The sequence below is a fragment of the Naegleria lovaniensis genome (genome assembly GCF_003324165.1).
Source record: "Naegleria lovaniensis strain ATCC 30569 chromosome Unknown tig042, whole genome shotgun sequence".
NCBI lineage: Eukaryota > Heterolobosea > Eutetramitea > Acrasida > Naegleriidae > Naegleria > Naegleria lovaniensis.
Window position 1 is genome coordinate 56,585 of NW_025407863.1, and position 13,781 is coordinate 70,365.

The 13,781-nt window shown below is 34.2% G+C and overlaps 4 protein-coding genes across 4 annotated transcripts; 2 read left to right on the forward strand and 2 right to left on the reverse strand.

Annotated features, from left to right (window-relative positions):
• Nucleotides 1-11: 11 nt before the first annotated feature.
• C9374_010238 (uncharacterized protein) lies at nt 12-1,202 on the reverse strand (the record flags this gene model as incomplete). Its single annotated transcript, XM_044685760.1, has 1 exon — nt 12-1,202. The coding sequence occupies one exon, from the start codon at nt 1,200-1,202 to the stop codon at nt 12-14; it is 1,191 nt and encodes a 396-aa protein (XP_044544038.1).
• Nucleotides 1,203-2,084: 882 nt separating this feature from the next.
• Nucleotides 2,085-7,388, reverse strand: C9374_010239 (uncharacterized protein; the record flags this gene model as incomplete). Its single annotated transcript, XM_044685761.1, has 1 exon — nt 2,085-7,388. One exon carries the CDS (start codon nt 7,386-7,388, stop codon nt 2,085-2,087), a length of 5,304 nt encoding a protein of 1,767 aa, XP_044544039.1.
• A 384-nt stretch (nt 7,389-7,772) lies between these two features.
• Nucleotides 7,773-9,394, forward strand: C9374_010240 (uncharacterized protein; the record flags this gene model as incomplete). The annotated part of the gene is made up of 2 exons (XM_044685763.1): nt 7,773-8,466; nt 8,511-9,394. 2 exons carry the CDS (start codon nt 7,773-7,775, stop codon nt 9,392-9,394), a joined length of 1,578 nt encoding a protein of 525 aa, XP_044544040.1.
• Nucleotides 9,395-9,641: 247 nt separating this feature from the next.
• On the forward strand, nt 9,642-13,736 carry C9374_010241 (uncharacterized protein; the record flags this gene model as incomplete). Its single annotated transcript, XM_044685764.1, has 2 exons — nt 9,642-9,656; nt 9,720-13,736. The coding sequence occupies 2 exons, from the start codon at nt 9,642-9,644 to the stop codon at nt 13,734-13,736; spliced, it is 4,032 nt and encodes a 1,343-aa protein (XP_044544041.1).
• Between the last annotated feature and the right edge of the window lie 45 nt (nt 13,737-13,781).

Sequence of the window (13,781 nt, forward strand, 5' to 3'; positions counted from 1 at the left end):
CCCCTTTCAAGTCAGAATTTTCGACTGGATTTGTTGTTGTTATTGAAGTTGGAGGCGTAATTGTTGTTGTTGTTGTTATTGTTGAAGGTGGACTTTTGAAAGTCTTCGTGATGGTCATTGTTGTTATTGCCGTACCTGAAATTTCGATTGTTTCTCTTGTAGTAGTTGTTGTTGTTTCTCATCTTGGTAGGCTTGGAGATGGACTTGTTAGAGACTTCTTTGTGTAGCTTGTTTGTGAGAATTCTTTCTGATTCCTTCTTGATTATTGGGGAAAGAAGGTCATAGTTGGATGAAGGAGTGATCATCCGACGTGAAACATTCTCCATGGTTTCAAAGTTGGTGTCTAATCCACCCGTGATCGCAGTGTTCATAAAAATAGATAGCATTGAAATGAGTTCATTCACTTCGATATTCTCTCCTGTGTGAATGTTGGAGGTTACATGACGAGAAAGCTTACAAATGATGTTGTTGATTTGAATGATAATAGGTAAACTTTTTGATACAATTCTCTTATCGTTCTCGTTGAGGAGCTCACTGATATGTTGTTCTTTCAAAATATAATTATATTTTGAGAGTAGTGCTTTCATTCGTGTTTGAAAGCTTTTACTGGAGGAGTGTTCCAAATCCTTCAATCTCTCTGCTCTGAAGAGTTCTTCAATTTCAATAGGATCTTTTGACCGAAGGTTCTTAATTCCTTTCTTCTTCAGATACATTCGCACATCTTCGATATCACCAAGATCTATTTCTTGAAAGTTTGGAAGGTTATCTTTGGGAGTAGTACCACTGGTAACACGATCAGATTCTTCAACGAATTCATCTTCATCAGTAGTAGAGTCTTCGTCGCGAGAGGAGTGTTGTGAGGAATCTCTAAAAGGACCTGGTTTCTTATGATAGACGACTTTGTTATCATCGTCATCATTTCTTGAATTGGTTTTTGCTTGAGCTTCTGCAGCATGTTGAGCACTACTACCAACGTTGGAGGAAGCAGCAGTAGGTGTCAATGAATGAACAATTTCAGAAAGTTTATTCATCATTGTTTCTTGTTGGGCCATCCATATCTGTGCCCAATCTGGTGGTACTGAGTGTGTTGCTTGTGGTTCTCTATGTTGAGTTGTTGTTGTGGTGCCAGACTGTTGGGAAGCTGCAGTAGTGGTATTAGTTTGCTCTTTAGAGAGCTGTTTTGGTTGTGGATTTGTTGACATTTTTTAGCCATACTTTTAGTCAACCTTATTGTTTTCGTTACAAAACACTTCCGTTCTTTTCAGAACATTCAAACAGGTATTACTTTTCATCTTGAGGAGTTGGGATTTCCGAAGAAGGACAAAAGTAACTAATTGATGTTAACGATTGGTAATCTGAGTTATTCCGAAAATAGCATACCTTTGCTCAAGGTGTCTTTCCAAGTGTTGTATAAAGTCAACGCTGCTGTAATATATCTGTAAACTAGTAAACAAGCGTAGTTAGCACCACCATCTTAAGTTATACCTATTAATAGTAGATATTATATCCCCAGTTTTGCTCCATTACATCTAACACCAAACTTCACGGTATAATTACTTACATTATGCAGCAATTTTCGATTTAGAAGAAAGTCATTGTGATAAAACTTCACATAACATATATTAATGGCATCAGAACACTGTTATTGTTTTTTGGAAATATTACTTTTAGAAATATCAAAAAATTACGAATAATCATACAATATTCCCTTGACTGGCTTTTGTTTTATCATTGCTGGGCTTGTAATGTTATCCGAAGTTGATTAGCTCAATGAAAGGTTTTTGCAAAGGTACCTGAAAATAAAACAGAAAGTCTTCTTAATGTATGAAATAATACTTGTTTTGCGACGTCTTGATTTCCAACAAAGCTCTTGGTGCTCAAAACTCCTATATTGCACAAGATAGGCCCAACTAAAAGGGAATGGAGTAACTTTGCCTGAAAGGGCTGTCATTTAAATATTCATCAATTTTATCAGCCCGTTCCAAACAAGAATCAATTACTTGTTGATTCATGAGAGAATTCTCGTGTGAAAATATTAGAAAAACCAACCACTGGATTTTCATTAAAAGAATCTCAGATCATATTTATTCTTCCTTGAAATTCCTTGTCAAGTATGGTATTATGATCATAGTGGATGAACTTGATGATGGATGTTGTTGATTGCTGTATTCTTGACTCTTAAATAAATCGACACATCGTTTCCATGTCATTCCACTATTAGGAGAAGGATTTGAGAATGTCAAATGTTTGTAAAATTTGTATGCCCATGTTGTACAACATTCAATCAATGCAGTGGCAAATATATTCACGAACATGACTCCCAAAATTACGAGTTTGAGAATCATATAATATGATTTTTCAATGTCTCTCTGATCTGTGTACACATAATCACGACCTCCAGTTCGAACATAGGCTTCATTGTTAGCAACATCATCGACAAATAAATTCGTAAGTTTAAATAACATCTTGATATAATTTTCAAAGGAAAATGATGCAGGGAATGGAGTTAAAATAATAAAATCCAAAATGAATAAAAGACACCAAATCATCCAAAATGTATAATTTCTAAATGATTTCTTAATTGAGGAAAATAATGAACTTGTTCTAAAATAGTAAGTCAATTGATAGGACATGGCAACACTCATATATTGGAAGTTGGAGAATTGAAATATTAATGATTGTTGCATTTGTATATAAGGTGAGTGTAATACAAATATGACTATAAAAAATACAATAGATTGATAGAGTATTTGTAAAGATACTGTAAATAGTAATTGAAATCTAATGATGGATTTGGATGGTCTATATTTGATATTACTCTCACAATCAGAGACTACTGGATTCAATGATAATAAAATTGGTAATAACAAGCCTTTGAATATATGAGTATATATGGTCATACTTTCACTCATATCATAACCGTAAATAATCACATCATGACATGTTATAATAAATTGTAAATAAATGAATACGAGAATGAATTTGCTATTGATATGAATCTTGTCAAGCATTAATTGTGCGATGGCAATGAGATGTGTGGTAATGTTATTCAAATGTCGAGGCGAGATGGATGTTGACGTTGTGGTCGAGTGATGATGATCCAATTGGACATAGGAGTGATTCGAATGAGATATGGGATTCATTCTAGAATTGTCGAAGTGTTCCATGGAATCTTCCTGATGATGGTCTACTTCTTTCGTCATGTTTTTTTCAGAGAATTTCTTCTTTCGTAATGAGGAAGAGGTTTTGATTGGAGTGGTGGATTCCATAGAACTCTTCAAAATATCTTCTAATGGTACTGTAAATTGTGCAGCATAGGAATGTTCATTGGAATTTCCTTGTCTTGGTCGTTTTTTCTGAGGTACTTCATGACCCTTATGATGACTATTACTATTACTATAATAATTATTATTATTATTACTACTATTACTACTATTATAATAATTATTACTAGTATGATCATCACCCTTACTAGTTTTTGAAATAAATATAGATGCATCACTGCAATTCATAGCTATTGAATCATTACTTCCATCTCCAATCATACACACAATATGATCTAAATAATTCTTAAAATCACTCACAAGATATCCTTTTTGATTAGGTGACATTTCTGTATAAATATGACATAGACACAGTAATTGAGAATAGAATGGTAATAATTCAGAGAATGAATGATATGAATTAGATAATAATTGACTTCTCAAATATTGAAATGCTTCACCAGTCATTGCAAGTGCAATCTTCTTTTCAGGATTGGAATGAGCCATACTCACACTATTAAGTAATAAATTTTTAAAAGATCTCTTATGATGACTGGATGAGAGATCATATTCATCATCATCATCATGATCACTACCTCCACACTGAGGAGGAAGAGGAACAGGTGAAATGAAAGGATCCATCGAGTCATTATGAGTAAAAATGTCATTCATGAATGTGTTGGGAGTGTTGTTGTTTTCATGAGTATGATTACCATTCTCATTGTCATGATTATTATTATTACCAAAACCATGATGATTATTAGTATTACTATTATTATTAGTATTACTATTATTACCAAAACCATGATTATTATGACCATTACTAGTATTACTATCCAATGTAGTAGAATGCTCACTCATTCGTGTATGATTCATTAAACTCATTGAAGAATTCCGTTTCGATAATTGAACCACATTCACACTCTTCCATTCAATCGTATGATTTTCATAAAATGCACAATATACTTGTTCTGTATCACTATCAATCATTCCACATTCCATGGCACTATAAATACTCGAGTAAATATTATCACCAGTGATCATTTTAGTTTTCACTTGATTCACACTCTCTAAATGTTTAATTTCATTCTTAACGTGAGGATACATTCGATTTTGTAATAAAATAAATCCAAGAAATGTCATTTGATTTTCAACATCTTCTCTTTGATCAAGACTCGTGGAAGAGTTTAAAGTATTCAGTGATGATGATGGTTGTTGTTGTTGTTGTAATGGTTCTTGTTGTTGTGGTGGTGGTTGTTGTTGCTGTAGTTGCTGTTGTAATGGTGGTTGCTGTTGTAATGGTTCTTGTTGTAATGGTGGTGAAGAGAAACGTCTCAGAGATGATGATTCCATATAAGGATTGGAAATATTCTTCATGGCCATTGCCAATATTTTAAATCCTTGTAATCCATAATATTGTACAATTTGATCATAATTAGGAGGTAGAGTATGATGAGAACATATGGATTTGATACTCGATGGACTACCCTTCGAATAGACTACCATTTTAGGAAAGGTCATGAGTACAGATTGTCTTTTAAGTGTTGAAGAAAAGGGATAATTTTTAGAAATATGAATGGAACCTCTTTCACGGAATTGAGCAGGTGGAATGAGATTGAACCCTTGAGTCATCATGACTTGACTCAAGGATGAACATGTTTTCAATTCATAACTTGTAAATTCTAATAAGGCTTGATCAATGGTATCACCAATCAAGACTTGACTATTCGTATCCTTATCATATTTCGAATATAAATTATGACATGAAGCTAATAAATTGGTAACATCTTCACTCAAATTTACAAGATCAGTGGTTGGATGTAATAAATCATGACATGTCACTATTCCAAATAAGGACATGTTCGATTCACATAAAGTACCAGTCTTATCATAACATATCAAATCAATTAAACCAAATTTAAATAAACTACTATCAATACTTTGAATAGATTTGATATGTTTTTTAAATAACAATCGATTGGTTAATATCATTGGTAATGTCACTACAATAAATATTAAATAAGGTGGAACACTATTAATAAAAATAAATACAATGGAAATGTAACCAATAAATGATGAATCTTCACTACTTTCTAAAAATAAATTAAATGACTTTTCATCAATGTTATTGAAAATATTTGCATAATTATGATAGGACAATGTACCAAAATATAACGATAGAATGATGAGAGAAATAAAAGCAAGTGCTACTAGAGTATAGATGAGATAGTATAAATCATTCATGTAATTATTAATTCTTTTTTTAGATTTCAAAGTGTGAGTATTGAGAGGATTCAAATGTTGTTGATTATTTTGAGCATTGTTGAAATAATAGTGTGATGATGATGTAGAGGTATGGTTGTGAGTGTCAGAAGCAGCAGCACTACCACTACCACCATATAACTGATGACTATGCTGATTTTCAGCATCTAGTAGAATATTTCTAATGATGGATCCTTTCACTGTATGAAAACCTGTTCGAATGACAAGTGCCTTAATTGAGCATGTTGTTCGTGTAGATTCATCGAATGATACCATTCCATTCGTGTCTTGTTGTTGTTGTTGCTCTCTGACAATTCGTGTACCTCCAATCAATACATGATATTGATCAATAGAGTGATTACTACTACTAGTTGAATAATGATGATTCATATCATTTCTTTCTGTTGTTGAATCATGATGATTCATGGAATTTCTTGTTGAATGGAGATGATGATTCATGGAATTTCTTGTTGAATGGAGATGGTTCTTTGAAAGATTTCTTTCTGCAACAATATCAACAACATCGAGTGGTATCTTGTGTGAGAGTTCAGTATCTCCTGTCAATGTTGATTCATCACATAATAACATTCGTTTCGGTGCTGATAATAAAATACAATCACATGGTACTGTTGTAACATTATTCAATATAATAATATCACCTGGTACTAGATTTGATGTTCCAACCATGTATATTTGTGAATCTCTCAATACTCTAATTTCACTTGTATATTCATAGGATAAAGATAATTCTTTTTTTACTTTTTTAGTAATACTTCGATGTGGATGTACTTTAATTGCACACACGAATGAAAATAATAAACACAAGCCATGAATGGCACTAAAAAAATAATATCCTCGAATAAATATTAAAAACAATAGAGTAATAAATTGGAAAGGATAAAAGATATTCGATAATTCATTCAGAAATACTTTCATAAATTTAGTACTTGTGATGTGAATAAAATTATTTCCAAATAAAAACAATCGTTGAAGATGAGTATGTGAATCTAAACCTGTATGCATTGTTTTTGACTTGTATTCATGTAATAAATATAAAAGTGGAATGGAATCAATGAGTGCAAATTGTTGAGATTCATGTAAATACATGTATCTTTGATATTGATATTGAAAGTGAATGAATTGTTGTTGATGTGGGTGTGGTTGTGGGTGTGATTGTGGTGTTGTTGATACTTTCATAGTATTGTTAATATTATTATTAGTATTATTATTATTATTATTATTATTAGGTATAGTACCAGTCATACCAGTACCAGTCATACCAGTACTAGTATTAGGAGAACCATCTTGACAAGATTCAAAGTGATGCATCACCTTCTTTGGTAGTATAATCTTTTTCAATGGACATATCGTATATTCATTGTTATGAAAGATCAAGACACATTGAGCATTCTTGACATGATTGGTTTTTTTAAATCTCAAAGTACATTTCACTCTCTCATTGAACATGATATGAATCATTCCGAGTGTCAATATATTCAATAGAATGTAAAGAAAGTGTTGAATCGAACTAGATTCATACATGGTGATGGATGTGCTTTTTATGATTTGATGAGAGAGTGTGTGAGAGTATGGGGAAGAGGTGTATTGTTGTTGTTGTTGCTGTGTTATTTGTTGTTGTTGTTGTTCATGATGATGATGATGAGAATTGGAAGAGGAGTGGTGGTGGTGTTGATGAGAATAGGAGGAGGGTGAGGATGATGATTGGAAATTCTTGTTGTTGAGATGGTTATTATGATCAAAAGTCGTGTCATCATCATGACTTGGATAATCCAAGAGTGGTATCGAGAGAGGTGTTGTTGTCTTTGAAAATCTCTTCACACCTTTGGACGAACGTTTCGACATTTTTCTTGTGAGGATCGATGGGTGAGTCCAGACCGATTATAATCTCTTATTGGAATGGTTATTGACACACAATTCCATGAGGATGACCAATGATCATGGTCATATTCAATCTGTTTGTTCAATTTGTCGACAACCATGATGATGATGTGCGCAAGAATTGCTTCAACTGCGCAACAACTCAAAAATAAGGTTTAATTCCTTCCATCATCACACTCAATCTTCACGCTCTCAGGCTTTACTCGGAAGAAGATCAAAAAAAAAAGATTCATTATTGTTGTGCTTTTTAATATTAATATCAGAATTCTTAAACACCACCACCACCACCACCACTCCTCTTCCAATTCTCATCATCTACGCTGATTCATTTCCATTTCTCTCATCATCATGTCAAGGACTCACAAAGTAGAACTCTATGTCTATGACCTTTCCATGGGTCTTGCATCCGCCTTCTCTCAACAATTTACTGGTAAACATTTTCCTGGCATTTGGCACACAAGTATTGTCGTTTATCAACAAGAATACTTTTTTGGTGGAGGTGTTCAACGAATGACTCCACTCACCACTCCGTATGGACAACCAGTTCGTATCATTCATTTGGGTGATACTCAAATCGATCAATCACTCTTTGAAGATTATGTTCACAATATTGGACAAACTCGATTCCGAATGGATCAATACAATCTCTTTGAGAATAATTGTAATAACTTTACGAATGAATGTGCTAACTTTTTATTAGGATCTTCCATTCCTGATGATATATTGGGATTACCACGTGAATTCTTTCAAACACCATTGGGTCAAATGGTAAAACCAATGATTGATCAAATGATGGGTGGAAGTGCACATCCACCAGCAGAAATGATGATGCAACCACCACCACCTTCACCATTGGGCACTGGTGCTATGAATAATTTGGCTCAAATGATGAATAATCCACTCGTCTCACAAATGATGAATCAAATGATGAATCAAATGGGTAATATGGGTAATGCTTTTGGTCCGTTTAACAATGTCACTTCTCCTACTACTTTTACTTCTACAACAACGAGTGGTGGTAATACTGGTGGTAATACTGGTGGTAATACTGTGGTAATACTGGTTATACGAATACTCTCTTTAAAGATGGACTTGAAATTTATCGATATAACAAATCCAATGTTCCTCAAGTCATGACCAAATTGAAATCAACCAATGCTCAATTGGTTGATGATATGAATGGTGATACTAGAATATTAAATCAATTAGAACAATATTTACAATTACCACATCAACAAGACAAGTCCACTCTCATTTCAGATCAAACATTTATTGTATTAGAGAAGTTATTGAAACATACCAAAGAAAGTGATGCATTTCCAATTTTAGATTTATTAAGATTACTTGTATTGACATCAAAATATGCAAAAGAAATTACCATTGGATCACACAAGAATGTGATGCAAATCATTGAAGAGAGATTTGTCTCACAATTTTCAACTTGCTCAATGCCTACACAATTAATGGTTATGAGATTGTATTGTAATTTATTTGATCGATACTATCAATCGAATACAAGCATTCCAGACACTGTGCGATTTATTATTGAAGAAAATGGAGGATCTGAACAACATCAACAACAACAACAACAACGATTAACACGATTGGTCGATATGATTTCAACATCACTCACTTCAGAATTGGAAGGTTTACGTTTAACTGCAACATCACTCTCATGTAATTTATCATTGTATTTACCACAACGAAATTCAGATGAAGAGATTCAATTATTGTCATCCATGTTAGAATTTCTTCCCAATGAGAAGAGTAAGGATGTTGCATTCCGCATGTTATTAACCATTTATAGAATTATGAAAGATTCCAATAATAATGAGGAAAAGAAAGAAATTGCACGTGCTCTCATTACAGATCCTTCTACACTATTCTCGACTGCACCTGGTGTGAAACAGTTACAAAGTTCTGAAGAATTGCAATTACTTGCACAGGTCAAGAAGGTATTGGGATTTTAATACAATTCGTCCGTCTCTTATGATATACCCTCAAAGTGTATACACTCACTCGAGAATGATTTTTAAAAAAAAAAGTGTTCCATTCAAACGTTTGTTGTTGTTCAAAGACTTTGGAGTTTCAGGATTTTGTTCGAGAGAGAGTCTCAAGGCTGTTTGATCTGTCCTCACCCACCACTCCTCAACTACGCACAACGACGATCATCAACAACACCTCCCAAATTTTCATAATTTGTACACCAGTTAAACCATGAAGGAACATCACGTAAGTATTGGCAGCAAGTGAGTAGTAGTAGCCTTATTCTCTTTTAAATGATCAACGGCTCAGAACTCTTATCATCAACACTCTCATGCCCCACAACAAGGACATGATTTTTCGACCACCACTTCAGTGTTACTATCTAGTAGGATGAACATTAAGGACATTCTTAATCATTCTCAATTCCGAGAATATTGCAAGCAATCATCCTATTCGTGCGAAGAATTAGTAGATTTATGGATGGATTTAGATCGATTCCTACATTCTTTTAATAATGAAACATCTCCGATGAGCCTGAAATCCAAATGCTCGCAGTTGAAAACAGCACATGAAATATTGAATCAATACTTTATTGAGGGTTCTATTGAATTATCACCTGAAATGTTGGAACAAGTAGTTCAATCTGTGACTTTGAATCATGTTCAATCCATGACGGTCATATTTTCTCAGATCCAGCAAATGATTGAAAACGAACTGAATCACCTACCAGATTTACTAAATGGCTTTCTAAATGTGACCCAACAAAATGTCAAGCTCAATTCTATTCCTGAATCACTCGTGGTCTCTCTCGGAGCCATTTCTAATGACGATACCAACAATCGCCTATTATTGAATGACAACGACATGACATTGCATGATTCAAACGAGAAGAATCACATCCCAATTCTCATCTCAGACAATATCAAGTACAGACCTATTGTTCCATCAACGAGTGATATCAAAACAGATGACAATCACGAGAAATCACAACAAGTAATTAATGAATCCATTCTAGAACATGCTGAAGTACATGGTAAAAGCCAAACAACTTGCAAAACGACACTACAAGATACAACTATTGTTACTACTGAAACAACACCCAAGAAATCCTCAAAAACAAATTCACCGTCATTGATTCGAAGAGTAGAACGAACAGATAAGTGCATTCACGTTTATGGAAGATCTCCTACTCAACGTACACCTCCACATCAACAACACTCACATTTCGATTACTCTCTATATGAGGAGTATGATCTTGTTCATGAAGAAAACAAGACTCCATTCAAGTTGAATACAAGCAGTGGTAGCAAAGGTGAAAAAGAATTGAATCTTAAAACACCTCTCTCATCTAACATATCAAATGAAACGAATGAAACACCAACGGTCGAGAGTGAACCTATTGAAAACACTCTCAAAGATAATAACTACCGTTCAGATGTTCGTGCCATTGTTGCTGATATAGATTCAAATTACATACGATCACATGGAGAGAAGGAACAACTGATACAAGTACTATGTTGTGAAGTTTCAATCAATTTATTATATCAAAGAATACCAATTATTTCTCAAACGAGTATTGAGGGAATATTTGAAATGTCAAGAAAATTGTTTCATTTAAAAGATTACAGAAATGATGAAGACTCCTTTGTTATGCAAATTTGTAGTATATTGAATAGATGTGATCGATATTCAGCTCACTTACAAATGGATCATGAGATTAAGTTGAATGATTCATTCTCAGATCTATCAGCTCTCTTTGATCGAAAAGATTCATCAACCCCAACATGTTGGTTGGTTAAGGCATACAAAACTCAAGATCTTAATAACGATCATGATACGTACACTTGCTCCTCTCCATCCATATTTGAATTCATAATCATATTCTATGATGGTCATGAAAGTTATTGTCTATTCAATACCTATGAAAGACCCTGTAATAAGAAGCGGGGTATGCGATGCTGTGTGACGTATTTCCATGATTATCCTGCCATGAAAACATTCTTTGAAGAGAACAATTTTGAGTGGAATCGATCCGAACAATCCATCGATGAGAATTCCACAAGTGAATATACATGTTCTCCTCAAGTAGAGGTGAATTCAACACGAGAGACGAGTCGTTCTGCAACAGTCATTCAACAGGTTCTGTCATTCACAAGAAAAGCACCAAACATCATTCCAACACAATTCAATTATCGAGTATCTAGCATTCCACCACAACAAGATACTTGGAAGCGTTTGGAAGAACAGTTACAATCGATGGATCTTGTTCAAACGAATAGACTTAACGATTTAATGATTCAAATGAATAGTACCATTCAAGAACAGCAACATTTCTCTCAGTCACTCGTTGAGAGACTGGATCGTATGGAGAAGGAGATGAAAGAGTTATGGACCTTGCATCATGACTCGGCAATTCAAAATATTTTCCAACCTTTGCCATTGGCAACAACCTGCGAAGAGGTACATGAAATTAGTTGTCATGAATCTACGAAATTCAATTCAAAAGATCATATTGAAAGTGAGTCGATCATTAAGGAACACCCTGAGAGTCTGGCTTGTGAAGCATCTTTTCATGCTGAGCAAACAGAAATGACCATTCAGGAGGGACGCGAAGAAAACTCCAACCAACAACAGCAACCCAAAGATGGCATGGAGGTACATGATGAGATGAAACTCCCAACCATCATCGATATCGTAACGAATAATCATACCATATCGAATACAACCTCTTTTAATAGCACCACTCTGCGATACGAAAACATTCTCAATATTATTGAACAGATTACATCCAATCCAATGCATAGAGAACTTGTTGATCGAATGAACACACTTGAGAGTTATTCCTTTGAAAATATGGCCAATATCAAACAGTTCGTTCATCAAGAACAAGAAGCGAGATTGACAATGTTTGAACATGTTCAATGTAAACTATCATCATTAGAGGAGCAATTCAAACAATTATTAGACACATTCCATCAACGAAATGACACATCCTTCATGACGATTCGTATGAATGAAAAAGAAATGACAAAGGAACATTCTCATGGCAGCATGAACATGGTTGATGATTCAAACACACACAAGAATCATTCTGTACACAGTATCATACCAATCCATGAGGAGATATCTATTGAGATTGAACCACAAATGAAAACTGAACTCAACGATACATCCAATCAAGTCAGTCAAGAACCTACTGACTCGGCATTACAACAGTTTTGTGAAATTCAAAACAGATTAACAAGTATGGAGCAACAGTTCCAACAGATGGCCACAATGAGCACCTTTGAAAGTCTCAAATCTGATTGTGAACACAGATTCAGTGAGCAATTGCAGCACAAATATGAAGAGTTGACTAATAGAATGACAAGCATTGAAATTAGAAACATTGAATCTTCTCAACAAGTGATGAAGTTAGTAGGGGATTTGGAAGACAGTTTGTTACAACGAATGAGCAACTTGCAAGTTGTTAAAGAGCATGAGAATTCAAATCCTCCACATGAAGATGATTCAACCTCTCTCTCAAACAATTGTGAATCATGTACCATTCCTGATCACTCACGAATGAGCGATTTAACAATGTTTAGCAACTTTATGAGCGACGTGATGAATTTAATGGAATTATTTAAGAAAGATATGAACGAGAAAATTTCGCTCCTCTCATCGAATCACATTGATGAACACCAATTGTATGAAAAGATTGTGAACAATGTATTAAGGCAATGCCAACACCATTGTGATCAATACCATCGTGAGCAATTTGAAACCATGTATTCAAAGATCGTACAGGATGTCAATCACACGCTGGATGAGAAAAAACAAGAAATACATTTATTGAAAGAGAAACAACAAGAAATACACAAAAGGTTCGAATATTTTGAAAAGAAGGAAAAGGAACTGCAGAACAAGTTACGCAACTTGCTGATAAGAGAAAGAGATTTCGTTGAGAACCATCGATCCATCCCATTGGAGAGCACACCCCACATGGATACTAACATGGATACAGGAAAGGAGAACTCTTCACCTTTCACCGATTCTCATGGAATGCTATTAAGACAAATTCAACACTATCATTTACAGGAGAAGTCAGTGGAAACTTTGGAGGAAAAAATGCATGAGGAGTTTAAAAAATCATTCCTACTCCGTACACCAATATCCTTATTTGAGAGAGAAGAAGGAATCATGCAAGATGATGCTCATGGTGATACTCATTGTGATATAGATCCATCACTTAGTTCTTCCACTACTGCTGATGAGAAACCTCACGAAGAATTATATGAAGATATTATTCCATCACCATTTCGAAAGTATATCAAAAAACTTTGATTTATAAATATTGGTAGTAATGACGACCATCCATTTAATTCATTA